The sequence below is a fragment of the Corylus avellana genome, chromosome 3 (genome assembly GCF_965113065.1).
Source record: "Corylus avellana chromosome 3, dhCorAvel1.hap1.2, whole genome shotgun sequence".
NCBI lineage: Eukaryota > Viridiplantae > Streptophyta > Magnoliopsida > Fagales > Betulaceae > Corylus > Corylus avellana.
This window is the reverse complement of record NC_142492.1, coordinates 12323906-12351703: the sequence shown is the minus strand read 5'-3', so window position 1 is coordinate 12351703 and position 27798 is coordinate 12323906. Positions and strand designations below refer to the sequence as shown.

General features: G+C 34.1%; 1 protein-coding gene and 1 non-coding gene across 2 annotated transcripts; both read left to right on the top strand.

The window, feature by feature from the left end:
- Positions 1-7741: 7741 nt before the first annotated feature.
- LOC132176757 (small nucleolar RNA R71) lies at positions 7742-7848 on the top strand. The gene has a single exon (XR_009439610.2). It is a non-coding gene; the product is annotated as a small nucleolar RNA R71 (small nucleolar RNA).
- A 6794-nt stretch (positions 7849-14642) lies between these two features.
- Positions 14643-20446, top strand: LOC132175437 (endoglucanase-like). The gene is made up of 8 exons (XM_059587388.2): positions 14643-14882; positions 15065-15277; positions 15456-15656; positions 15746-15823; positions 16983-17135; positions 17244-17349; positions 17575-17741; positions 20036-20446. Exons 1-8 carry the CDS (start codon positions 14643-14645, stop codon positions 20420-20422), a joined length of 1545 nt encoding a protein of 514 aa, XP_059443371.2. The 3' UTR covers positions 20423-20446.
- The last annotated feature ends 7352 nt before the right edge of the window (positions 20447-27798 follow it).

Genomic DNA, 27798 nt, shown 5'->3' with positions numbered 1-27798 from the left:
GTCAATGAATTGCAAGTGCGAGGACGATCCCATAAGAAATTGTGTTCTTGAAAGCAATTTTAAATCTAAATTAATTTAACCCTAACCTAGTTCCAAATTTTGAAAGATTATTGTTTGAATGAAAAATCAAATGCATAAGCAATTTAATTTGAATGTAATCTAATGATGGAACACTAGGGTTTCAGAATTTGCACTTACAAATTCATAGCAACATAATTTCATGATCTATAATATTTTCCAAAGTTCTCACATGTAAATCTTAGATTTGTTTTACTATTGCATCAAAGAATTAATCAAAACATCCCATGCATCCATACATAACCCAAATCACAAAAGAAATCCAATAAATAATTAAATCATTATATGTATCCATAAATCACAAGAAAATATCCAATTTTTATCAAAACATCAATTGTATCCAAAGAATAAATCACATGGGAAATCCAATTTTTAACAAAGAAAACCAAGCAATCAATTGTATTGAATAATCTTAAATCATCATGTGTATCCTTGAATCACACAAGATATCCAAGATTTATTCAATCCAATTGCGTTGAACTAAAACAATAGGGCAATTAAATCATTAAATTGGGAAACATTACATACATGGAATGATGTGCTAATTATAAGTGAGGCTTCATCTTCAACCTTAGTTAAAGGTTTAGCCTCTCATGTTATTGAAAGACAAAACAAAATTAATTGAATTCATAGTGGAAAATTGAATACTTACAAATATGGAGTCATAAAGTTGAGATTCAAAAGCTAGGAAACCCTAAAACTCTCTTCTTTCTCCTATGAAATCTTGAAATTCGCAGCCTCCCTAAACTAAACTAATAATTATCTATTTATAGACCTAAAACTAGGGTTTTACAAGTTGAAATCGGATAAAACTACTGCCAAATCGAACAGGTGAGCTCGATCGTACACTTAGTGTGCTCGAACGCACTCGAGCATCAATTATCTTAAGTGGCGCACATTTGCGCACGCGATGAGCTTTGGATTGTGCGTGTATGCGCTCGATTGTAAGACGAGGGGCTCGATCGCAGTGTGCTTGATCGTAGCATCTTGCGCTCGATCGCAAGTTCGTTGGCTGCTTCTCTAAAGTGTGCAATTTTCATATAAATCCCGCAGCTTTCCCATAGCAATCTACAAAACACTAAAGACACTAAACTAACTCATAATATCAGATAATAACTGATAAGTGTTAAAATATTCATATTTTCAGCCCTTAACTTGCATGTTTTATTCCTTTTGTTTTACTTAATTAGGCAATTTTAATTCCTTTTTGTGTTTTTCATATTCTTACAGGCTTTTGGAAGAAAAAAGAAGTAAAACTAGGTAATTTGAGCTCAAAAGAGGAAATGAAGATAATTGGAGCTCCCTGGTACTGCGATCAATCGCAGGGTACCTACGATCGAGAGCAATACCCGAGAGGACATAGTAGCAATTAGGCTAGGAGCGATGGAGCGCATGCCAAAAGAAGGAAAGATCGCAGACATACGATCGAGCGTACACGGGCTGCGATCGAGCGCACCTGTGCGCAGGAGACTTATCAAGTGGCGGCTGGATTGACATTATTTCCATATTAGGGTTTTCTAATTCTAATTTGTAATAGGCCTCAAAAACCTACGAAATCCCTAGGTTTACTACTTTGTCTAGGACTTCTAAAGCCTATAAATAGACCCTTAAGCCTCTAGAATTGGGGGACTGAATGAGGAGAAGAAGAGGAGCCCTTGAAGTTAAAATCTCGGGTTTATTCTTTTCTTTTCTTTTATGAAGATGTTTAACATCAACTCTATGTGTAGCTAATTTACTTAGTAGGGCTAAATTGAAGCCCTAGTTATGTTAAATTAATATTTCAATATTGGCACCTTGTGATGATCTTTTTGTGCTATTTAACTTGATTAATACATGCTTGCATGAATTTCTCATATGTGTGTGCCTGATCAACATGTGCATGTGGTATGGACTAGTTAGTTAGATCAATTTGGATGACCGAGTCCTGGGTTTAACTTAAATAACAAAAGAATCCACATCGCGATTCTTGGATTAATCAACATGGAGAACCGGGAGTATACACCCATGCCCTAGGCCTCGTGTATTTGTCGATTTCTATAGAACATATGCTTTTCTAAATAATAACTTAGTATATACCATGCTAAATCCTTTAGGAAAGAAAAGAGTTAGAGTATACACCCATGCCTAACTCGTTGCTTAGGGAAATCCATAGCTTAGGAGTATACACTCATGCCCTTAGGTTGGCAAACGTTAGATATGCATAATATGATCAAAGCATTGGCATATTGTCATATTAATTGAATATAATTAGTGGTGGATATCAAAGCTCTACTCTTTTTATTATTATCAACTCAATCTCTAATTTACTTAAGGGAATTATTTTTAAACGGAAATTCAGCAATCCTCGTGGGAATGATCCTGTATTTGCACCATATACTACTATGTTGATCTTGTGCACTTGCAGGTAAAACGTACAAATATTTACCTATTAATTTAGGTAAATTTTTGATCAACAATAACACAGCTAAAGGAATAACAAAAGTAAATTAAAGGCTCCAAATATGCAATATTTGGCACATATCACACATGAACACATGCCATAATCACATAGAAGGAACAAAGAACATAAAAGAAGGAAATGAAAATTAATCTAACAAAATAAGAAAGAAAATGACATGGAATGGAATTTTCCTACACCCCCAAACTGAAATCACACATTGTGCCCAATGTGTAGTAAGAGATACAGTACCTGGACGAGAAAGAAAAGTGGTGACGGGTAAAGCTCCCCAGAAAACACATGTCCTGAAAAATCAAAGCTTAAAAGACCAAGCATAAATGTGCACAAGATGGCGAGAATCAAAAATAATTTATTTATTTTTTGAAATAAAAAGGATGGAGTCTGAAACGAAAGTAATCAAAACACGCAAATTGGGCTACCTCCCAAGTAGTGCTAACTTTATAGTCTTCAGCCAGACTGGGTGACTCTCATGCCATGTATTGGACGAATTGGAGGGTCACATCCTCATCTCTAGGATCAAAGTTCATCTCAATCTAAGGCTTCACTCTGTGTCCAATCACCTTGAATGTTTGATTTTTCTCTGTGCTATCTCCAAAGCTCCATGAGGGAAAACGTTGGTGGCAACATAAGGACCATACCATCTAGACTTGAGCTTACTAGGGAAGAGTCTTAATTTCGAATTGCAGATCAACAACTCTTGTCCCACATGAAACTCCTTCCTGACAAGCTGCTTATCATGATTATGCCTTGGTTCTTTCCTTGTATAGCTTGGCATTTTCATATGCATCATGCCTCAACTCTTCAAGTTCATTTAGCTATAGCTTTCTCTTATCACTTGCTTGTTTTGTATCAAAGTTGAATTTCTTGATGGCCCAGTAGGCTCTAAACTCCAACTCCACTGGTAGGTGACATACCTTCCCAAAGACCTATCGATATGGGGAAATGCCAATAGGGGTTTTGTATGCAGTCCTATAGGCCCACAATGTATCATTCAAGCGCAGAGACCAATCATTCCTGCTAGTATTCACTATCTTTTCTAGGATGCTTTTGATCTCTCTGTTACTTATCTTCACTTGACCACTGGTTTGAGGATGATATGGACTGCCAACCTTATGTGTGATCCCATATTTTTTCATCAAAGAAGCAAAAGGCTGGTTGTTGAAGTGGCTACCTCCATCACTGATTATCGCCCTTGGTGTCCCAAACCTAGTAAAGATGCTATCCTGCAAGAACTTCACAACAACTTTGTGATCATTAGTTTTTGAAGGGACAACCTCGACCTATTTAGACACATAATCCACACCCACGAGAATATATAAATAACCAAATGAGTTAGGAAATGGACCCATGAAGTCAATACCCTACACATCAAAGAGCTCTACCACTTGAATGCTTTGCAATGGCATCTGATTTCTGGAGGAAATGTTACTTGTCCTCTGGCATCTATCACAAGAACTACAAAACCAAAAAGCATCTTTAAACACATTAGGCCAATAGAAACCAGATTGTAATACCTTGAGTGTTGTTCTCTTGGCTCCAAAGAGCCCTCCACATGCAAGCTGATGAAAATGCTATAAAATGCTTATGTGTTCCTCCTCTGGAACACCTTCGGATGATTTGATCAAGACAAAATTTGAATAGGTATGGCTCGTCCCAATAGTATTGCCTAGACATAGACATCAACTGCTTCATTTCCTGATTAAACATACCTGAGAAAAAACTTAGTAGTTATATAATTAACAATATTTGCATACCAAGAAAGTTGGACATCTATTGCAAATAATTGCTCATCTGGAAAGTTTTCACTCAAGGGAAGCTCGTTTCCTTCTTCATCATGAAGTAACCTGGATAAGTGATTCGCAACCACATTCTCACTACCCTCATTGTCCTTAATCTCAAGATCAAATTCTTTTAATAATAGTACCCATCTAATCAATCTAGGTTTATCATCTTTCTTAGCAAACAAATATCTCAAAGCATTATGGTCAGTGAATACAATAACTTTAGAACCAATCAAGTATGACCTAAACTTCTCTAAAGCAAATATGACAGCTAACAATTCTTTTTTCAGTAGTAGAATAGTTTAGCTAAGCATAATTTAAAGTTCTAGAAGCATAATAGATAGCATGAGGTACCTTATTAACTCCCTGGCATCACACATGAGCTCGAATGGAAGGTTCTAATCAGGTGCCATCATAATTGGTGCAGACGTAAGTAATTTTTTTAATTTGTTGAAGGCAGTCATGCACTCTTCTATCCATACAAACTTAACATCCTTAGTCAGCAACATACAAAGAGGTCAGGGAATCTTGGAGAAATCTTTTATGAATCTTCTATAGAACCCTGCATGCCCTAAAAAACTTCTCACACCCTTAATTGATGTAGGAGGAGATAGTTTGGAGATGATATCGATTTTTGCCTTGTCCACCTCAATGCCCTTTCTCAAAAGAACATGACGCAAAACAATATCTTGTTGTACCATGAAATGGCACTTTTCCCAATTCAGCACTAAGTTACAGTCTTCACACCTCAGAAGGACAACCTGCAAATGGTTAAGACACTCATCAAAGTTAGAACCAAAAACACTGAAATCATCCATAAATACCTCGATAAATCTTTCCACCATGTCTGAGAATATGCTCATCATGCACCTCTGAAATGTGGTAGGTGAATTACATAACCCGAATGGCATCCTTCTGTATGAAAATGTACCAAAGGGGCATGTGAAATTGCTCTTCTCCTGGTCCTATGGCGCTATAGCAATCTGGTTATAGCCACTATACCCATCTAGAAAACAATAATGGCTATGACTTGTTAACCTCTCTAACATCTGATCGATAAACGGTAGAGGGAAATGATCTTTCCTGGTTTCCTTATTGAGCTTCCTGTAGTCAATTCAGACTCTCCAACTTGTGGTCATCCTGGTAGGAACAAGCTCATTCTCCTCATTCTTCATCACTATGATTCCACTCTTCTTAAGCACCACTTGAATTGGACTCACTCACTTACTATCTGAGATGGGGTAGATGATGCCAATATCCAACAACTTAAGAACCTCTTCTCTGACTACATCCTTCATATGTGGGTTAAGTCTTCTCTGTGCATCTCTGGTCAGCCTTGCATTCTCTTCAAGGAGGATCCTATGCTTGCACTTGGCTGGACTTATGCCCTTGATGTCGGCAATGATTCACCCTAATGCAGTCTTGTGCTCTCTAAGAACTCTCAATAGCTTCTCCTCTTCCACCAAACTTAAGTTTGTAGCAACTATCACTAGTAGTGCTCTCCCAAGTAAGCATATGTTAGGTTTTCAGGCAACTGCTTCAATTCCAATTCTGGTGCCTTGACAGTAGAAGGGACAAGAGTAGTATTAGTAAGCACAAGAGTTTCAAAGGGAGGTGTGTACTTACTTGGATAAGGCTTAAGAACCTTAAGGGAGTGAACGACCTCAATGATGTCAACATCAACACTTTCACAGTCTTGCTCAATGCTCGGCCTTGTGAGACTGTGAGTTATGGTAGCCTCCAATGGGTCAATGCTATGTACCTGAAAGACTTGCTCAACAACATTTTGAACCTCACAAATATTGAAGCAATCGTGATTATCCTGTGGTAATTTCAATGCATCAAACACCGTAAACTCTATCTTTTCACCATTTACTTTCATGCTTATAGTACCCTTTTTAACACATATTTTTATATCAATAGTACTCATAAAGGGTCTACCTAAAATAATGGGCAGAGATGATGGCATAGGTGATTCTCCCATATCCAAAACAACAAAATCAACAAGCAAAATAAATTGATTTACCTTAATTAAGACATCTTCTACAATACCTCTAGGTTTTTTGATGTTTCTGTTCGCTAATTGCAAAGTAATTGAGATTGGTTGAAGTTCTCCAAACTCAATTTCTCATAAACCGTATAAGTTAGCAAATTGACACTTGCCCTTAAATCAAGCAAAGCATATTCAAAGAGTTGATCACCAATCCTGCAAGGAATAGTAAAACTGCCTAGATCTTTTAGCTTAGGTGGTAACTTCCTCAACAAGCCGCACTTACCTCTTCCGTCAATGCAACTGTCTTATATTCCTGAAACTTTCTTTTGTTAGGGCAAAAATCCTTTAAGAACTTGGCATAAGATGGAATCTGTTGAATTGCATCAAGTAAAGGAATATTGATTTTTACTTTCCTTAAAGTTTCAAAAATATCAAGACATTGTTGTTCTTTCTTTTGATTAACTAACCTTTGAGGGAAGGGTGGCAATATCACCTTCTCCTTCTCACTTACCTTTGTGGAGGTCGTAGCTCCTGTTGGAGGTCCTTCCACTTTCTTATCCATTCTCACATTATTGTTAATGACTTTACCACTCCTAAGGACTATCACAACCTTTAGCTCCTCATGACCTCTCGGGTTTGGTATGGTATGTGATGGGAATTCTCCTCTCTTTCTCTCACTCAAATCCTTGGCCAATTGCCCTACTTGTGCCTCCAATCTCTGAATCGCTTGACTGGTTGTTGCTTCCAGTTTCTGAATGGTTTGTCTAGTCTGAGCATTAGTATGTTGTTGTGCAGTCAAGAACTGGAGTATGGCGCCTTCAATATTGTTCTTTTTTTTCTGCTCAGGATTCTGTTGCACCACCTGTGGTGGAGTCTGATAGTTACTTCCCTATTGGAAATTCCTTTGCCATCCTTGTGGATTCAGAACGTTCTGATTGTTACTCCAAGAAAGATTGGTGTGATTTCTCCACCCTGTATTGTAAGTATTTGAATAGGGGTTGTCTTGGTAGGATAGTTGCTTTGTCCCACATAATTTGCATGCTCTTGCTCTGTAAAAGAAGACATAGGACAAGTCTCAGTAGTATGATTAGAGTGAGAGCATATAGCACATATCTCGACTTTCGCAACTTGTTGAACTTGAGAAGTGTTCTGGGTTGACATTGCTCTCACTAGCATATCTAACTTCCTCTCCATTGCAGCCATCTGAGTTTGGACTCCACCATTGGTGCTTACTTCATACACGCCCATACTTTTTACTCCTTGCCTCCCTCTTGATGAGAATTGTTGAGAATTTTCACTTAGGGTCTCAAATAGCTCAATAGCTTCCTCATTGCTCTTTTCCATAAGCACACCTCTACAAGCTGAATCAACAAGACTTTTATTAGTGTATTTAAACCTTCGTAAAAAGCTTGTACCTAATTATCTTGAGAAAAATTGTGGTGTGGACACTTGAGAAGCAGCTCATTGAAATGTTCCCATGCTTCAAAGAAAAGATTTCCATCTTTCTGTTGAAATGTTTGAATCTCCCTTCTAAGTTGCCTTGTCTTTTGAGCTGGGAAAAACTTCTTTAAAAATTTAGTGGCCAACTCCTCCCAATTGCTAATGGAACATGTAGGCAAAGAGTTCAACCACAACTTAACATTATCTTTTAAAGAAAAAGGAAAGAGGATTAACCTGATTCCTTCTGGAGTTAAGCCCTAGATATTCTGAGTCTTGCAGAGATCAAAGAAATCCCTAATGTGCAAATATGGATCCTCAGAAGGTGTGCCTTTGTAATGTGACAACGTATTAAGTACACGAGGAGATAGATTGAAGTTGCTCTGCACTATTGGTTGGCAGGAGATGCATGATGGTTGATTAAGGTTTGTGGGATAAATGAGCTCTTCATTGGCCTTCGAACTGGTGGATTTTCTGCTTGTTCTTCCTCCATTACTTTCTCAGATTCTGATCTTTCTTCTTTTTCAGATTCTCCTTTTTGTGTTTGAAGTCGTCTAAGGGTTCGTTCAATCTCTGGATCGTATACACTGATGGCTAAATTCTAGGACCGACGATCTTGCATAAACGAACTTTAAATCCTGCAATATATCACGTAAAAAGTAAATATATATTTGGAAATTTTGTTTTGTTTTTTTATTTTTATTTTTTATGAACACAACTAAACTAAACATAATTTAGAGCAATCCCTGACAAAGACGCCAAAAACTTGTTATACAAATATTAGTCTAAATAATAAGCCCTCTAAATGTATATTTTAACTCGTAAGTGCACAAGATCAAACAAATAGTATAGCTAGAAAATACAAGATCATTCCCACGAGGATTAGATTAATTGTGTTTAAAGATTATTGATTAAAGCTCTATCTAAATGAAACAAACAAATAACATATTTGAATAACCAACCAAGATTGCACTAGTGAAAGAAAATAGCAAAATAGATTTGAAACTAGAATTGAAATAATGAAAAAATAAGTTAAGGCTTCTATATTCATCACTAATCATCTTCCTCAAAGCAAACGACTTGCACAATACTACAAACGAGATTTAGATGCTCACTGTTTGTCAACCTAAGGGCATGGTATCTGCTCCTTAAGCATTTGATTTTCCTCAGCAACAAGTTAGACATGAGTGTCTACTCTAACTCTTTTCACTCTCAAAGTATTTAGCATGGTATCTACTACGTTGCACTTCAAGAAAGCATAAAACAATGAAAATCGACAAACACACGAAACCTTGAACCTGGTATCTATTCTCGTTTTTCATGTTGATTAATCCCAAGAACTCATAATTGGTTCCTTCGTCACTTAGTATAAGCACAAGATTCGGTCATCTAAATTTACCTATATGACAATCTCCATACAACACACGTATTTGGTGATCAAGCATAACACATAAGCCATATGAAGAATGAAATAAACCTGGAAGTAATCAATTAAGCATCACAAAAATAGTTTGTAACAAGGCAAATCAAAATCCTTAAGAAAACATGACTAGGGCTTCAAACGAGCCATAACTAAAGTATTTAGTTACAAATAATTTTAAAATACTTAACAATGTATAAATAAAAAGACTTGAAAAAGAAAGAACTTGAATATTAGGAATAAATTCTCTGCATGAAAACTCTTGATTCTTCTCTGCGGCAGTGTCTTGCGGTTCACAAGGTCTTCTTTTTTTCTTTTGTTTGTTCTCTTGTGGCTCTGTGTTGTGTGGCTCAAGGGGTGTAAACGAGCCTAGTTTGAGCGAGCTTTTCTTGTTTGGGCTTGGCTCGTTTAAATTTTACTCAAGCTCGAGCTTGAGCCGACTCAAGGACGAGCCAAAAAATCGTGCCCGAGCTCGAGCTCATAATAAGTCGAGCTAAGTCAGTTCACATGCTGGCTCTTATATTTAATTTTTTATTATAAATTTAAATTTCAAGTACTCTTAAACGGCTCAAGAAGCCAGCTTGCATATGAACATTTGCTTAGCTTGGTTGGTCGTGTATGGAGCCTGAGTCAATACAACAAGAAGCTTGATTTCGAATAGAGAGAATATGTATCATTTTATAATAAAATGATGCTATTAGGAAAAAAAAAAAATCATCAATTTTTTATATTAATATGAGCGACTATATGAACAACTATCAATTCAAGCCTTATACAAACTACTCACGGCTCTAACTGAGTCAAGCCAAGCTTACTTCGTTTAAGATTCGAGTAAGTATTTATGTTCACAAAACGCCTCATTTAATAATCAAGTCAAGTTCAAACCGAGCTTGTACTCGCTCACTTAACACCGGTATGCAGCTGGCTCCACCTCTCTTTTACTTTTATAAAAAGGAAAAGAGCTTTTGTTCTTTTAGGTTTCTACCGCCCATGCGCTCTACGATTGGGTCCCACTTTAACTCCCCCTTTCATTTTTTTCTGTCCAGGTAGCGTCATTAATTGTTGCTCTTCAATCTTTCCCTTCAGCACCTCCTTTACGTTTGCTGCAAGTCCACCAATATTATTCTCTTTTGTTGCACTCCAATTTGGGCCCCACCTCGACTCTTCCTTTCTTTTATTTTGATTTCCACGTATGGCTTCTTGCTTTCCTCTCTTTTTGGTTTTCTTTCTTTTGTTAGAGGTCCCACGTGATATATGTATATATGAGACAAAATCTCATATATAAGTCCTTGTTGCCTGCTTTCTTCTTTCTTCTATTTTTTTTTTCTTTTGCTTTTCCAATTGCTACAAATTCTATTGATTCCTACAAAAGATGATTTCTTGTATTAATACATTATTCAAGCTCAATATCAATAATTGAATACTATTCCACAATTGAATCTAAAATATATGAATTAAAATAGAACATAGTATAATAATGTTTATTTTAATAGAAAAAATATACACTTTTAAGCTATTATCAAAACTAAAGACTTTGAAGAGTTGTTTCAAATGACAAAACAGTCTTGAAGCACACACCATTAAACGTTTTAATGCACTTATCTCAGATTTGTTAGCAAATAAATCAGGGTTACAAGAATGAATTTAGAATCTTTTATGTCTTTTAATAACGCTTGTAAAGCATGCTTGGGTTTAACATGTAAAGCATGCTTGGGGTTTAACAAGTAAAGCACTAAAGTAGTCTTACTAAACAATGCAAACCTTATCGAAAAGGGGTTAATGGCTTGAATAAACCATATGAAATAAAATTATAGATTATTAATAATTATGTACAATGCTTAAAATATGTACTTTATTCCGCATTTTTTTCATTGCATTAAAATAATACGTGAATTAATTGTTCCTGAAATTATGCATTTTCAAAAAAAAAAAAAAGACAATATTTGAGACTAGCATATTAAATATTAATAAATACAACACTTAATTTATTTAGTATAATAGTGACCAAAGTACGAGATAGGGGGTAGCTAACATATAAAAATAAAAAGAACAAACAAACAATACATTCTGCACCCATGCTCGCATTCGAAGATTTTTGGAAAATAATTTATCTAACTGAATTATTTAGTTGGAATACTATTTATCGACTATATACAGGCCAGGTTTCATATATGTTATCCATATATATAGAACTTTCTTTTCTTTTGTCCAATGAATTTGCCCAAATATTTGGAATTGCCTTCTCGCTTGTCAGGCTCAGGTTGTGTCGATGCATTGATATAATTAAGACTTTATACATAAGTCAATTATGACCCAACCCATTTAATTAAATGGGTAAGACCCTTCAACTTCAACTTCAACTAACTAATTAATTTCGTGTCGGATACAATTTGTATCATGTTCGCGGGTCATGTCAAAAATTGTTAACCCTTATGTTATGAGTCGGATTTGACAATGCATGTTATATATATATAGGTCAACCATAAGTGTCACATTTAATTAACGGGTTAAAGCCCTTAACTCTAACATGCAAATTTTGCATTAAATTTGTATAGGATAAAAAATTTCCAGCCCTATCTGAAAGTTGCAAAATTTGGACTTTCTTGACATCGCGTGGATATATAATATCTTATACTACTACTAGATTCTTAATAGATGCGTTTGTGAATGCATATATGATCCAAAAAAAAAAAAAAAAAAGGTTAGAAACAAAAAGAGGAAAAAAGGAAGGCTAAAAAATGAATTTTAACCATACAAGCAAGGTGGCCATAGATTATATGGTTTGATCAACGGTCAACCCAATCAAAGTTACCTCATTTGTTTCACCCCGCAGAGTAGGTATATATGAATTGAAGAGGAGAAAGTTCTCAGTTATTGTTTTGAATTTGGGAGGAAATGTGGTGCATGTGAAAGGCTCGCCATAGATTACTAGAATAATCCTTCCCATGTGAAAGAACCGTAGCTCATTGCTAACAAGCATATGCCGAAACGAGACAAAGCTAATTGGACATAAATCTCGAAGGGTGGAATGAATGGCATCTTCTTTTGGGATTGCGTGTGTGTTTGTGTGTTGTGTATTCGTAGGGAGGACTGTTAACTTTTTGGACTGCCCCATGTGATGTGATGCAAGGTGTGTATTCAGGGAGGATTAAGACTTGTTAGAATTTCCCATGTGATGAGATGGAATAATTCACCTAGTTTAATTGAGATTCCTTCATATTTTTTAAAATATGAGATTCTAATCATATTCTACAATTTGATCCTTCCATTTTATTTAACAGTCTAAACAAATGTAAAAATTTATATGTTACGAGCTAATATAATCGTTTTATAATATTAGCCCTCCATTTCATCTAATCTCACATGGCTAGCGGAAATATGATGGTTGTAGTAGATAGAAATATCATGCCTGCAGCATGACAGAATCTCACATGGAGTAATATCATAGTGGGATTCCGGGCAATAGGGCAACGAGCTTGCCCAGGGTTTCACTTGCTTAATTAGAGACAGCTACAAGAAGTAAGGCCCGGTCTGTCGGAGTACTACCTTGAATTATAAGGTCTCAATAAAATAAATTAATATAATATTATTTGGCACAAACTAGTAAAGCTTATTTTCCCAATATAATTGATTAGATTTCTGTAATTAATGATCCGTCAGTAAATTATAGACTCTTTTAGGATTTTTTTTTATTATTTTATTATTTTTATTATTTGTTTTATTATCATAAAGGTATTCAAGACAGTATACTTAGTATGTGGGTATTCAAGACAGTATACTTAGTATGTGAACTCTAAATGGCCATTGTTTTATATTTTAGACAAAATTCAAACAATCATACTCACAATTTACTTCTTCTATCCCTAGCTATGGAGGAAAAAGTCACTTAATAAGAAAAGGCTTTTTCTTATTAAGTGACTTTTTCATATTAAGACTAGCATCCCTTTTTCCAAACTCGCAAGACCCAATGATGTCATCTTGTAATATCTTTCTTTATTTGTTAGCTGTAATAGTGAAAACTCTTAGGAATATATATATAGAAAATATATTATATTTTTCATATATCCTATATTTGATTGGCATTAAAATATTCGCCTCCATTTAGTTAATATATATATATATATATATATATTTGACATGTCCACACAAGAGAAGAGGTAAGGGAGATTCGAACTAGTGATCTCTACTTCACGAGGCGTGGTCCACAGCTGATTGAGCTACTCCTTAGGAACTCTATTTAGGTAATATTGAAATGTTCTATTGGGAATAGAATATTTCAATATCAATCAAATATGAAATATATGAAATATTTCCGTATATTCTAACAATAACAAGCCATACATATTCAAGCGGTTACCTAGCTACTATGTTCTACATATATATTCCACTTCAATGGTTCAATGGAAGATAATTAAGTTACCGTTTTTCCAATTCACATGCTATCAGAACAAAAGTCTAGAATTTTAACATTATCTTTGAAATTTAACTTTTATTTTAATTAAAAAAAAATTTATATGTTGAATTTTACTTATTGACTATATATATCACGATATAGAGATTTTAGGGGTGAGCTTTGAAGCAATTACGTGTACACTACGTATAGTATCAAATATAGCACCCTAAAAATGAGAATGATTGAAGCTAATGACGTAGTGGAGTGGTTACAAGTATCTTGCTGTCATGATTATTGTAATCTCTGTGACATCTTATTTTTTACTCGAATTGACAAACTTATACCCATCTTGATATATAGGCATCTAGTTAATACATAGTAAGGAAATGTTACACTGGAATGATTATTATTTGAGAATAAGAAAGAGTATTACCAGAAGTATAAGAAACTACACGTGTAATAGAATTATCATTTCTATTTATTGGTTTTAGTAACAATACATGAATGACCAAATTTTTTTTAACCAAAATAGAATCATATTTAAATACTATTACTGAGAAAAAAAAATAGATTTTTTGGAATATTATTTTTAAAGCTATCCGATTCTTGGAGGATCTCTACTACTTTTTGAGATGAATATTCATTTAAGAGAATAGTTATTCCTAAGAGAATATTTGTGATTGCGTTAGGAAATAAGCTTTTAAAGTTAAAAATAGCTTTTTTAAAAAAGCCTTTTTTTTTTTCAAAAGTACGATTTCATCATTTTTAAAGTAAAAAATAAAAAATAAAAAATAAAATCAAATAAGTACTTTTGAAATATTTAACCAAACAGACCAGCACTTTTTTTTTTAGTACTTATAAGTACTAAAAATGTTTTTTAAGCTTTCGAATGGAATCTCAAACACGCTCTAAGTGGCCCAACCAAATTACGGAATAGCTATCTAGGTCTATTCTTGTGAATCAAGCATGCTCTAAGCTAGGTAACTTTCATTAATATCCTGATTAGGTCCTAGCAACATTGGCTCTATAAATGCTAAGCTCAAGTGCACCCTCTGCATGCAGGTCCAGAAGAGTCAGATACAATGGAGCATGGTGGAGTAGTACTACTCACGGGACTGTTCTTGTTGTGGCATGGCTTGGCTAGTCAGATTAATGGGTTAGCTGTTGAGGAACAAGGATTGTGCTCTTCTGCTTTTCACTATAAAGATGCCCTTGGCAAAGCTATCTTATTCTTTGAAGGGCAACGCTCAGGAAACTTGCCAGCAAGCCAGAGAGCAAAGTGGAGGGGAGACTCTGCAGTCTCTGATGGCAACCCTGATCATGTATGAAATTCATTCACCTTAACATTAATTAACGTGAAAAACAATATCCTTTTCATAACATGCTAAAGAAATTAAAAAAACATGGATGAAATTAGCAACAAATTAAAAAAGGTAAAATCAACACACACACACACATATATATGATCATGGTTTTTGACACTTTGGGGGTGTGCTTTCGACAGGTGAATTTGATCGGAGGATACTATGATGCAGCTGACAACGTCAAATTTGGATGGCCAATGGCATTTACTGTCAGCTTGTTGAGCTGGGCAGCAATTGAGTACAAGAATGAGATATCTTCTGTCAACCAACTTTGCCACCTCCACACTGCAATCCGCTGGGGCACTAACTTTATATTGAGATCTCACACTTCTCCCACCACTCTTTATACTCAGGTCTTTTTCTTTCTTCTATAATTTGCTGCATCCCAATTAACTTAGTTTCTCAAGCAAATTTTCACCATGAAAGCTACAGATTTCTGTAATAGATTTTTATATTTAGACAAAATTAAGCTAATTATAAAAAAATAGTAAATGTAATCATTTAATTAATATTTTAACATTGTCTTTGTAGGTGGGAGATGGTAATTCGGATCACCAGTGTTGGGAGCGTCCCGAAGACATGGACACCCCACGAAATCTCTACAAGATCACTTCCAACTCTCCAGGCACTGAGGCAGCTGCTGAGGCTGCCGCTGCTCTTTCTGCAGCCTCAATCGTCTTCGAAGGGGTTGATGCAAATTATTCAAGGAGGCTACTAAGCCATTCCCGATCAGTAAGGAGCACAATTAATCTAACTTCATTACTCATGTAGAAAAAGCTCTTTGAAAAAGTTCCATCTAACTCATTAAACATGTTTTTCAGCTGTTTGAATTTGCGGACAAGTATAGAGGATCTTACCAGGCTTCTTGCCCTTTCTATTGCTCCTATTCAGGCTATCAGGTAAAAAGTAAAGCTATCTACCAAATTTTTTAGAAAAGATTGATATATCGTTGCTGTCAAATTTGTACCTTCAGCCTATTGGCCCCTACCAACAAAATATTTTGGCCCTATTTACTAATTTTTTTGGTCCACTCAACAAATCTTTGGTCTTTACCCATATTCAAACCTAGCAGCCTTAATTGTATAAAAAATTTGTTATACCTAGCCAATAAATGTTTGCTCGTTATCCAATATCCATTCAAAGCTAGAAGCTCTAATTGTATAAAAATTTTGTAGTCCCTACCAAGTTACCATAAGCAAACAGGCCAGTAGAATAGAAATGAGAAAAAAATAAATTGATAAGACATAAAAGTCGGTTGATGTGAGTAAAATGAGTTTTGAATTTTTTTAAGTAAGAAATGAAGAAAATTGTTTGTAAATGTGAAAAAATGATTGGCTTTTTTGGATAGAAAGGAACAAAAAAATGAGTGGGTTGCCAAATGGACATCAAAAGTTTGTATATGAGGTTTGCTCTTTTTATTGGTATTTTATAAGAAATTATAGTTATTTAGTTGTTATTTATACTAACTATAGTTGTTTGATTGTAGACTGCAATATTTTTTAATTTTTATTCGATAATTATATTCTAGGTAGTCTTTAGTTCATAAAATACAACCAAAAGAATTTTTTAAATAATAATAATAATAATCTTGAGAACAAAAAAAAAAAAAAAAAGTTTTGGTTTGGTCCTTCCCATAAGACTTCCGGGCTGTGTCCTTGACTCAATTACCTAATTTCTTTATAAATACTATCTATTGTAATACAATTCAACATACATGCTTTTTTTTTTTTTAAGCAAATGGGGAAAAAGGTTACGAGGGAAATTCAACATATATACTTTTTTTTATTTTTTTCTTTTTCTTTCTTGACATGTCCACACAAGAGGAGAAGAGATATTCAAACTAGTGACCTCTGCTTCATAAGACGTAGTCCCCAACAGAATGAGCTGCCCCTTGGAGACTAACATATATACTTAAATATAGTAAAGATGTAGCCCTAAGGTCTTTATTAGTATCGTATTTATTTATTTATTTTTCCGCTTCCGCTCTCTCACTTTCACTTTATATATTTTATTATATATTTCTACAATGGTAATTAATTTGTTACTTAACTCAATAAGGATGAGCTGCTGTGGGCTGCGGCTTGGCTATACAAGGCAAGTAGAGAAAACAAGTACTTGAGCTATGTCTCAACTAACCAAGGCTGGAGTCAACCGGTTTCGGAGTTCAGCTGGGATAACAAATTTGTTGGTGCTCAGACATTATTAGCAATGGTATATATATCTTTTCATATACATATTTTGCCTTCTTTTTCCTTCCCAAAAAAAAAAAAAGAAAAAAAGAAAGAAAATCTAAGCAAAATAGATTCTGTGATATATCAGGAGTTTTATGGTGGGAAGAAGGATTTTACCAAGTTTAAGAGTGATGCAGAGTCATTTATCTGTGCAGTAATGCCCGGGAATAGCTCAGTACAGATTACTACCCCTGGTAAGAAAATCACAGCATATATATATTATTCATCAAAAGATGATATTACTTGAACCCGGTGTGCCATGTATGGTTGACTGTAATATTTTAAGTCAGTTTAAAAAATTAAGTGTGTTAATCACTTAAAATAAGTCATATCAATCACTATAAATTGGTCGTAAAGAGTAGTTGACTACACCGTTCCAAGAAGTTTTCTTGACAGACTGACTACTGTTTTCTCTGCAGGAGGACTACTGTTTATAAGAGATAGTAGCAATCTACAGTATGTTACAAGCGCTTCCATGGTGTTATTCATCTACACCAAAATCTTAAATGCAGCTCATATTGATGGAGTAAAATGTGGTTCTGTGCATTTCTCTGCCTCTCAACTCAGAAAGTTTGCAAAGTCACAGGTTTGCAGCACCATTTCTTCTTCAGAATCAAAGGATAAATCCCACCACGACCCACATGACCAATATGGGAATTATGACCACGGCAGGAATTTAGTAGTATAGAAGGATTTGGTTTACAGTACTGGACTTTTTTCGGGTGGCTACATTAATAAACCTTTTTTTTTCATTAAATTTTTCATCTTTATTTTTTTCACAAATTAATATTTTCTAACAAATTTGGACTTTAAATTGAGGACTAATCATATTATAATGTAAATCATGAATATGTAGCATGCACGTAAGTGCATGTTTTTAAAATTAATTAAGTAATTAAATTTATTATTTCTTATAAGTAAGTTTAAACTTTTAATTAAGATAAGTAATAATAAAGTTAAAGAATTTCACTTAGATTGTGTTATCGTTAGTAAGGCCGTAAAAACAACTACTATTGCCGCTAATCCACTACAAAAATTTAAGGATATTGTGACTGCCTATTAGTGACTTTTTTGGGCCAAAAAAGGTCACCAATTAGTGACATGTAAACAGTAAAAACGGCATTAAAGTTTTTTTTTTTCATTTATTTATTAATTTATTTGTTCATTTTTTTCTCTCTAGATCTTCGATCTTCTCCTCCTCCTCCTTCTTCTTCTTTTCTCACCTGCGCTTGGCAGTGTTGGTAGACATTGGCTGCCATGTAATATAATTCGGTCTTTCTTAATTTTCTCTTTCTTTCCTCTTTTTCTTTCCTTTCACTTATTTTCTCTGCCGACAGCCTTATTTCTCCTTTCTTTCCCCCATTCACGCAAACATGCTCGCCTAGCTCTTTCCTTTTCTCTTCCTTTTCCCATGCTCATCTGCACGCCTCTCCTTTTTATTTTTCTCTCTTGTCTTCTACTCTTTCTTTTATTTAGACCCCTCGTCTCTCAATCAGTCGTGAGATTTAGAGAAACTAGAGAGGCAGAGAGCGAGATACAGAGGGAGAATAAGAGATAGATGGGCGTGAGAAGAGATACAGAGGGAGAATAAGAGGGAGATGGGCGTCTGAGTGAGTAAAATTGTTCTGTGAGAAAATTTATAAGGTATAAAAAACTATTTTAAATTCAAAATTTAAAATTCAAAATTAGTGACTGTTCACACGTCATTAAAAATGGATAAAAAAATTTTAAAATTTGAAATTTGAAATTAATGACGTGTGAACGTCACCAGTTGGTATTGTTCAAACGACACCCCTTAGAGGGACGTCATTATTTTACTGTTCATACATCACCATTTTATGATGTTTTCAAAACTACCTCACTGTTCACATGTCCCTAATATTGGTTTTTTTTTTGTAGGGATCCTAATCGTAACCATAACCACCTCTGGCAATTATCTTATTTTAATAACAGTAACTGCTCTACTTTAGGCGGTTAATTAACAGTTATTTGAAGTAAAAACTGCACCGCATAACAGGTTTTTTAATTTGGGTCTTTTGAGTCTACATGTGTGTTTTGGGCCTTCTTAAACCTTTTTTTTTTTTGGCCTATTTTAGATTTTTTTTTTTTTTTGCCCTTTCTTCTCTTTTTTTTAGCCTCTTTTTATGGTCCTTTTTCGGCCTCACTTATAAGATAAACCTTAACAAAAAAATCATTTTTTTCTTGGGCAATGACAAACTAAGAAAAAAAATCATATAAAAGAAGTCTATAAGTTTTATATATATATTACCATCTTTGGAAAACCTTTGCCCTCATTTGATTGTTATAACAAATGAAATGAGAAGAGAAAAAAAGAGAGGCATGTAAACACTAAACCCAAAACAACTTCGTTTTGGTGTGTCGATGCATATATATATATATATATATATATATATGGGTAAGCGGTTATTAAACGCCTCTACTTAACCCTAAAACCATTAACCACACTACCTTATAGGCGATTAATTTTTGTTTTTCAACCACCTACAAAAGTGGTTTTGCAGTTTGCTTTTACACCCCTAGTAATTAATTTATTGATTAATGGTATGTTTGGGATTGCGATAGAGAAATAGAGCTTTTAAGTCAAAAAAAAAAGTTTTTTAGCTAAAGCTTCATTTTTAATCTTTTGTCAAAAGTGTTTTTTAGCTATTTTTTGGCTTTTAGATCTTTAAAAGCATTTTCAATTATTTTAACAAACAAGTACTTTTTTTTTAAAATTAACTTTTTAAGTGTTAAGCGCACTTTTAAGCCCCTCAAACGTATACCCAAATAGGCCTTAAGTGATTAATGACATCATTTTCATAAGATTAAGTTTGTAAAACAAGTGGTAATTTATTAATCATATTGTAATTTGGGTTTCAGGTGGACTACATACTAGGAAACAACCCCAAGAAGATGTCATACATGGTTGGGTTTGGCAACAAATACCCTAAGCAACTTCACCATAGAGGTTCATCCATTCCCTCAGTCAAAGCTCACCCTACAAAGGTGGGTTGCAATGATGGCTTCTCAAACTATTTCTCTTCCAGCAATCCAAATCCAAACACTCATGTGGGTGCAATTGTTGGAGGTCCTGATTCCAATGACAACTTCAACGATGTGAGATCTGACTTCTCCCACGCTGAACCTACAACCTACATGAATGCAGCTTTTGTGGGCTCAGTGGCTGCTTTGCTTGCTGAAAGCGAAGATGAGTATTTGAAATTGCCACAGGTTAATAAAACTGCTAATATGGCTTATTATGTGTAATTTGTGCTAAAGATCGATGAGTACTTCAACATGAGTACTTCAACTAGTAATATTGTACTCTATGGCTTAAATTATGAAGAATCTGATATTTGTAACATGCACGAGTTAATACAAAATTAATCATATATATTCCTCAATGGATGCCACGAAAGTTGTGCTGTAATATTTGTTACAAACATTCATTTTTCAGTCATTTGAAAATGTTTTATCATTTGATAATATTTTCACGAGTTTTTATGAGAAATAAAAATCATCTTTTTCCAACCCACCGGCATGTATTTGTGACCTATTATTGCAAGCAGAGTTTTCTGCGTTGCCTAATTCAAAATAAATGCACAAGTCCGCAATTTTCAAAAAAAAAAAAATCATCTTTTAACTATGTTGGGTTTTGAATTGCCAAATTCATTGACAAAATACATTCATCTGCAATCTCATCAGCAGTGCATACACGAGGTGTTGTGTCAAGAGAAGACCTAGAAGATCGATATGATATGGTTAAATTTAATCAAATCGGAATTCTTTAATTAGAGTTAAAATAGGATTTGTTTAAATTTCGTATCCTACACATGTATTAGTATTCGGACCATAACTTTCGGCTCAAGACTCGGATTGAGGTGAAACCAGCGGCATTGGAAAGCTAACACAAAATTATACAAATCTTTGTGAAATAAGATTTTCAAAATTCGAAAGTTAGCTATGCCAAAATCGCCTCGCAAGATAAGGAAGAAAATTTGGATGAATCCTATTCCAACTAGAACTAGTTTTTTTTTCCATTTCAACTAGTACTAGGTTTTCTTGTAGTCTATATATAGAGAGCTGTTATGCACGAAATTGTAAGGAATTCCACATAAGAATTCCATGTGCTAAGAGAGCGTTTAAGATATTGAGCGTTAGGATTAGTCTCTCTTAGAGTTAAAGGTTGTGTCTTCATCACAAATCATATACAACCGAAGTCTACCGGAGTTCCGGTAAAGGAGATCAAGTAGAAAGATTGTGCCAGATGTTCTGGAAAGGGCTACTGCGGTAGAAGTCAAGTGGGTCGCTTGTCTTATATAGGAAGTGTCAATTGCAAAGGTTTTGTAAGTGTGAACTTTTTGTAATCCTTATTCTTTTATAGTTGATTGATTTCCTGGGTTTGGCTGCCCCGGAGAGGTTTTACATTTTAGAGAGTTCTCTAAATGGTTTCCTCTTCGTAACCAAAATATTTGTGTCTCTGTGATCTATTGTTCTACATATTTTGGTTGTATGATTGTTTAATTTTTAATTCCGCGTATTATTTGCATACACCTATTCAACCCCCTTATTGGTGTCATTTGGAGTCGTATTTAGAATTTTCAAACTATTTTGGTTTATAACCGTTTGTATTTATTACTTGGTTATGAGATATAACTTTTATGACAGTTTGTATATATTACTTGGTTATGAGATATACCTTTTATAACCGTTTGTATTTAGTACTTGGTTATGAGATATAACTTTTATAACCGTTTGTATTTATTACTTGGTTATGAGTTATTAAATAAAAATTAGTTTTAATTGATTTTTACCGTTTTGACCGTTAGTCTTTAACAAGTTTTATTGTAGTTTGATCATTAAATTATTAACAAATGTTTTACCCTTTTTTAGTGTTATGACCATTTGGTCATTAATTATATAAAGAAAGAAAACATCTCCAATCCTATGGAAGAGTGAGTTTTCAACAAGAAAGAAAGAAAGACAAACTCATTTTCTTTATAAAAAGAGTTTTGTCATATTTTAGAAGACCAATTGTATAGAATTCTATTCTATTCAATTTCTATTTTCTCTTTGCAGTTTTCTATCAAAAAGATTAAAGGGTTATTCTACTAGTCTTCGTTATTGGAAGTGCATACCTAACGAAGGTAGACGCTATAGGCTAATCCTGAGAGGTTACGTGTCAAATGATCTGATCACACCGAGTTATACACTCCGGGAGGCACGAATCAACCTTTAAAGACAACTCTCTTGCGTGATTCTATAGCATTGTGAGATCTTTCCATACTCTACTTTTCATCTCTTGTATTTTATTTATTTTATTGTTAATATTCAGATTGTAATTATTCTATATCAATGAGAATTTGTGCACTATCAAAAATTATTTCCAACAATCTTAAAGGTTGATTCGTGATGGTTGCACAAATATTTTTATCAAAATTATAACAATAGTATTTAAACTTATGAGGAGTCAAATACTATAAGAGTTAATTTCACTACAAAAATTATGGTCATTAGCGGCGACCCAAAGTGGCCGCTAATGACCAAAAAGTTGCCGCTATTTACAAATACCGGCAACACGCGGCCGCTATTTGGTAGTTGGTAGTAAGCCGACAGTAAAGCTAAATACCGGCAACTTTCAAGGTTGCCGCTAATGACAACTCATTAGCGACCACTCTAAGTCGCCGCTAATATTTTTTTTTTTGCTGGAAAAAAAGGTTTAAAATGATTCCACGGTTGCCGCTATTGGTATATCATTAGCGGCGACCACCAAGTTGCCGCTAATTGTATGTCTTTAGCGGCGACATTGAGTCGCTGCTAATAATATAAGAAAATTTTTTTTTAAAAAAAAGTCAATAGCGGCTACATGGAGTTGCCACTATTCATCTATCATTAGCGGCAACCTATAGTTGCTGCTATTTCTCCATCATTACCGGCGACCTATAGTTGCCACTATTCATCTGTCATTAGCGGCAACATAGAGTCGCCGCTATTTATCTCATTAGCGGCAACTTAGAGGTTGCCTCTAATGAATTAAAAAAATAGAAACTCAATAGGGTCGCTGCTATTGATAAAAAATAATAATAATAATAAAAAAAAAAAAAAAAAAAAAAAAAAAAGCATCTATATATATATACTAGTTGGGATGGCACGTGCTTCATTCCCTATATTATGTATCACTACAATTGTTACCATTATAATTTCAATAATATATATATATATATATATATTATCCTATAAATAGATTTAATGTCTAGATTATTGAACAAGTATACATAAAATTTTCTGAAAAGTAAGACTATAAAATTGAGTAAATATGATGTACCAAAAGAAACGAAAGAGGTTTAATTTAGATATCACACATAAGTTGTTACTTCAAATTAAAGGGTATTGAAAAATACATAACACATTCATGTTCATGGTGTTTATCTCAACCAACCTATAGGTACATAAAATAGTAATCCATCAAATGTTTCTTCATTATAGTACACCATGGACCTTGAAAATGTATTAAGTTTAGAGTAAACCATGTTGCCATGAATAGCAAAACTTTAAAAGCATGCATGTATGAATTATCACCATAATAACACATCTATTTTTATATTTTCTTTTCAACAGTCCTAATAACCTGTCCATAAACACTACCAAGAGTATGCACCATCAAAGCAAGCAACTAACTCGATTCAACCAAACTATTACAAACTACAATTAGCACAAGCTTTCTATCATGTTACAGTATTTACTTAACTAAAATTAAACACTCAAGAATGACAACAAAGAAAGATAGCAACTCCAAACATGTGCTCGATTCACGGTATGGAATGATGATATAATCTGTAATGCAATGTTTGATGCTGCAAGTTTCACTATACAAATATTTTGGTAATGAAAATATTATAAGGTCGAATTGGACATATTATAAGGTCATATTTTTTCAAAGCTAAGTATCATGTATACTCTATTGTTAAGAGGGGGAAATGATTGATATCTAAAGAAAAAAAAATTTATGTCCTCAAAGTGGGCTAGTAGAAGGTTTGGCTATGTAGATATCAACATCACTGCACACAAGTTAAGACCTCTTCATACTAAACATAAATTAACCAACTCAATTCCAGCAAGATGGATGCTACCGCCATGGAGATCATCTAGTTACTACCTCAAACTATATTTTATAGTTGAGGAGAATCCCACCCTCTAAATATTTTCTTATCGCACATAAACACAAAGAAAGGTGTACATTTATGCACACCTGAAATTATTTTTGGTACTTGGTATGAATCTCATTCTCCATTTTCTATTACAAAACACACACAGAAACACAGTGAAGCACTACCTCGTGTATTCTAAGTGAGAGATTGAATGAGTCAAGATTGATAAAATAACATTCTACAATGCAAACTTGATTCGGAAAGGTTGTAAACATGCATTTTTTTTTCTTACCAATGATGCAAATAGAAATAATCATTAAACTGAAACAAAAGAGAAAACAAATTGCCGAAACCAATAAGTGAACATGGCACTACACCAATTAACAAAATCAAATAGAATCCATGAGAGACAATTAGAGAATATTGTAACAAAGGCAAGAACAATTGCCTATAGCTAAAATTTCAGGATGGAGAGAGAAAGAGAGGCATGAACCAAAGTATATGAAGAAGATGAAGAAATATTGTATGAAAGCATACACGTACATAATCTTTTTTTTTTTTTTTTTGAAGTGATAATTGACATAATCTATTTATGCTTCAAGAAGAAATTTTGGGCGGATGGGTAGTTTTTTGTAATTCTTCATTTTCTCTTCTAGTTTTACTCTGATTGAATTGATGACAAATGCAATTACACATTGTTTTTTGCTTGGTAGGTTACATACGCACCCGGTGGGACTCAACCCACGACCTCACCCTCTACCTCGCTACAAAGCGAGGAAGTGCCATTTGAGCTATAGCTTCATTGGCAATGCAATTACACATTGTAAGACCGTGCTGTGTGTGTTTAGAAATTTGGTCTCAATAGCCAAATTATGTGTAAGTTGTGATTTCTACAGTTTGTTAGCCAAATATCTGTAAGTTTTGATTGAGACACATGTATAAATATGGTGTAACCCACAATAGAAAGGGAATCTCCAAATTATGATGCAGCATGTATAAATATGTGATACCATGGGGGTACCATATAACAGGGAGTTGGCATTCATCAGAATGATAGAAGGAATGAGCATAAGGAAAGAGAAGTGTTAATAATTGCACAAGGAAGGACTGCTAAACATTTTAGTTTCTTATTATTTTTTATTCTATTTTTCAATTCCACCTTTACATTGTTCGTTTCCTTATCCAAAGGTTTTTAGGGAGAATTGATTCTCTCATCTTCTAATGGCTACATTTAAACATTGCATCTGTAAAAAATAAAAAATAAATAAATAAAAAAATAAAAAAAAATAAAAAAAGAAAAGAAAAGAAAAGATCAAATGGTGACAAAACACTTGACAACTGATTTGAAGAAATTGGGTAAGAATGAGGTTTTGATTGGAATGTCAATGAAATTTGGGTACTTTTGCGTGACCACAATGTCTCAAAGGATTTATAAATGCTTAAATGTAAATGTTGTAAAGTAACTTTCTTTTATTCAATGATTTACATGCATAAAGATATTTTGATACTCCAGGATTTTTGTTAGCTTTGGTAGTAATAGGTTCTATAGGATGTTTGCCACCTTTTAGAAAAGTTTGAAACCTTTGTCTCATATTGGTCGCTCAATTATGACAAGGCAGGAATGTATTCTGATATAAAAGGGACATGGTGGCTGCTTTGTGGGTTGCTTTTAGCATTTTGACGTAAAATTACAACAGAACTAGCTGAGCATTATGGAGTGTAGATATTGGTTAATTGAAAAATGACTTTTCTCCTTTGGTAATCAAGTGTACCAGTAATAGTAAAATGGGTGAAAAGTTTTCTTAGGCTTGTTTAGAAGAAAACATTTAGGAATATCAGCATGTGGTTTCTGTGGGTGTTGCATTATGAAGAGCTAATTGAAATTTATTCGTGGAAGTCTACTTTGTTTTCTTATTGTCAGAGGATCGAATTGGGGTGTTTGAATTTGGAAATGATGCAGATGAAGTTAGAGTTAGTTAAAGTCGCATGCTCTGATTGAAGCTGACTGTGTGACTTTTGATGAAATCAAGCTGCATAGGGATCTTATGTTACTAAACCCAATGAAGGCATTTAGGTAATTGGGCCTCCATAAGTCAGGCAATGCCAAGACAAAAATTTGTGACAGACGTACTTGCAGAGCTGTAGTTTTTTCTGTTGTATTGAGTAAAAGGGAAGTTGTCTGTATAACTTATCAAAAAAAGAAGAAGGGAAAGGTGTCTATATAAATTAAACTGTTTTATGTTACTCATATAGATGGATTTATCAGTAAGTGAATTTATGTTGTTTTTCATAGATGCAAGTCTTTTTGAAATGTAATTGAGAAAGGAAATTTTCTTCCTAACATATTGTTTTTTTCTTCTTTTCTTTGTGTGCTTATGTTGTATCATTGAACATTAACATGTTGTGCTGTTGTTGAGTGTTGAGGTAGATATAGAGCTTGGCCTTCTGGGTGCAAGGCTGCTAGGTTCCATGACTGCCTATGTCTTTTTTAAGCCATTAGGATGTGCAGGCTAGGTGAAACTATCAACTAAAGAATGGCTCGGTAACAATTGGATTGCATTGCAGCCTGCTAAATTATCTTATAGTGATAACCAAAAAAAAAAAAAAAAACTCTGGTTTAGCCACAGTTGATATCTGCAGTGCAGCCTAACATCAATCCACATAATCTTTTAGCTCCATTACAACAAACTTTTTTTATCTTCGTCTCTCATGCTGTGAAATGAGACAATCAAAATCTGTATCTACATTCACATACACACATCATACAAGGTGTATTTATATATATAATATATGTGATCAATGATCAATCTCATGATGTATTCAAATAATACCATGCTTGTTATGCAAGAGAAAATTAAAATTTTGTCTTCATGACCTGTGCTTATGCTGCTGCCTTGCAAATTTTGCCTCTTGGTTGGTTGATCCATTAGCACAAATGCATAATGTACATCTATAGCCTTTTGATCACCAATATATATATATATATATATATATATTAGGTGTTGACTATTGATATTGATGTTAGCTTCTTTTTTTCTTATTGTTGTTATTATTTTTTGGTTATTTTAAGATTTTGGTAGGTGGGTAACTCATTTAATTTTTCTCTTCAATGAATAAGCGAAAACTTTTATACCCAAACAAACATTATAATCAAATCATCAACAACACCTCAGCAGAAATAAAACAGAGACATCCATAACAAACTACAAAGAAAGCAACAAACAACTAGAGAAAACTACGAAACCACAATCTCCTAAATTATTTAAGAGATGCAAGCAGATTCCAACGACAACAAAGATCCACATTTTCTCTAGTCAATCCAAATTTCCCTCTACTCATGATCTTAGCCCTAACTTCCCACACAATTTGCTTAACAATTTTTTCCTCTGGTTTCATAGGATTGCAATGCTTAATGCCATTTCTTTGACTCTACACATTGTAGACCAGAGCACAGCACCAATGCTAATTTAGCAAAGAGAGGCAGGGTCGTCCAAA

What these genes read in the sequence shown, in the direction of transcription:
- LOC132175437 (XM_059587388.2), top strand. Translation starts at nt 14,643, where the DNA reads ATGGAGCATGGTGGAGTAGTACTACTCACGGGACTGTTCTTGTTGTGG. An exon ending in CTGATGGCAACCCTGATCAT is followed by an intron (nt 14,883 to 15,064) that starts GTATGAAATTCA and finishes TGCTTTCGACAG; the next exon opens with GTGAATTTGATCGGAGGATA. An exon ending in GAAAGTTTGCAAAGTCACAG is followed by an intron (nt 17,742 to 20,035) that starts GTTTGCAGCACC and finishes TTTGGGTTTCAG; the next exon opens with GTGGACTACATACTAGGAAA.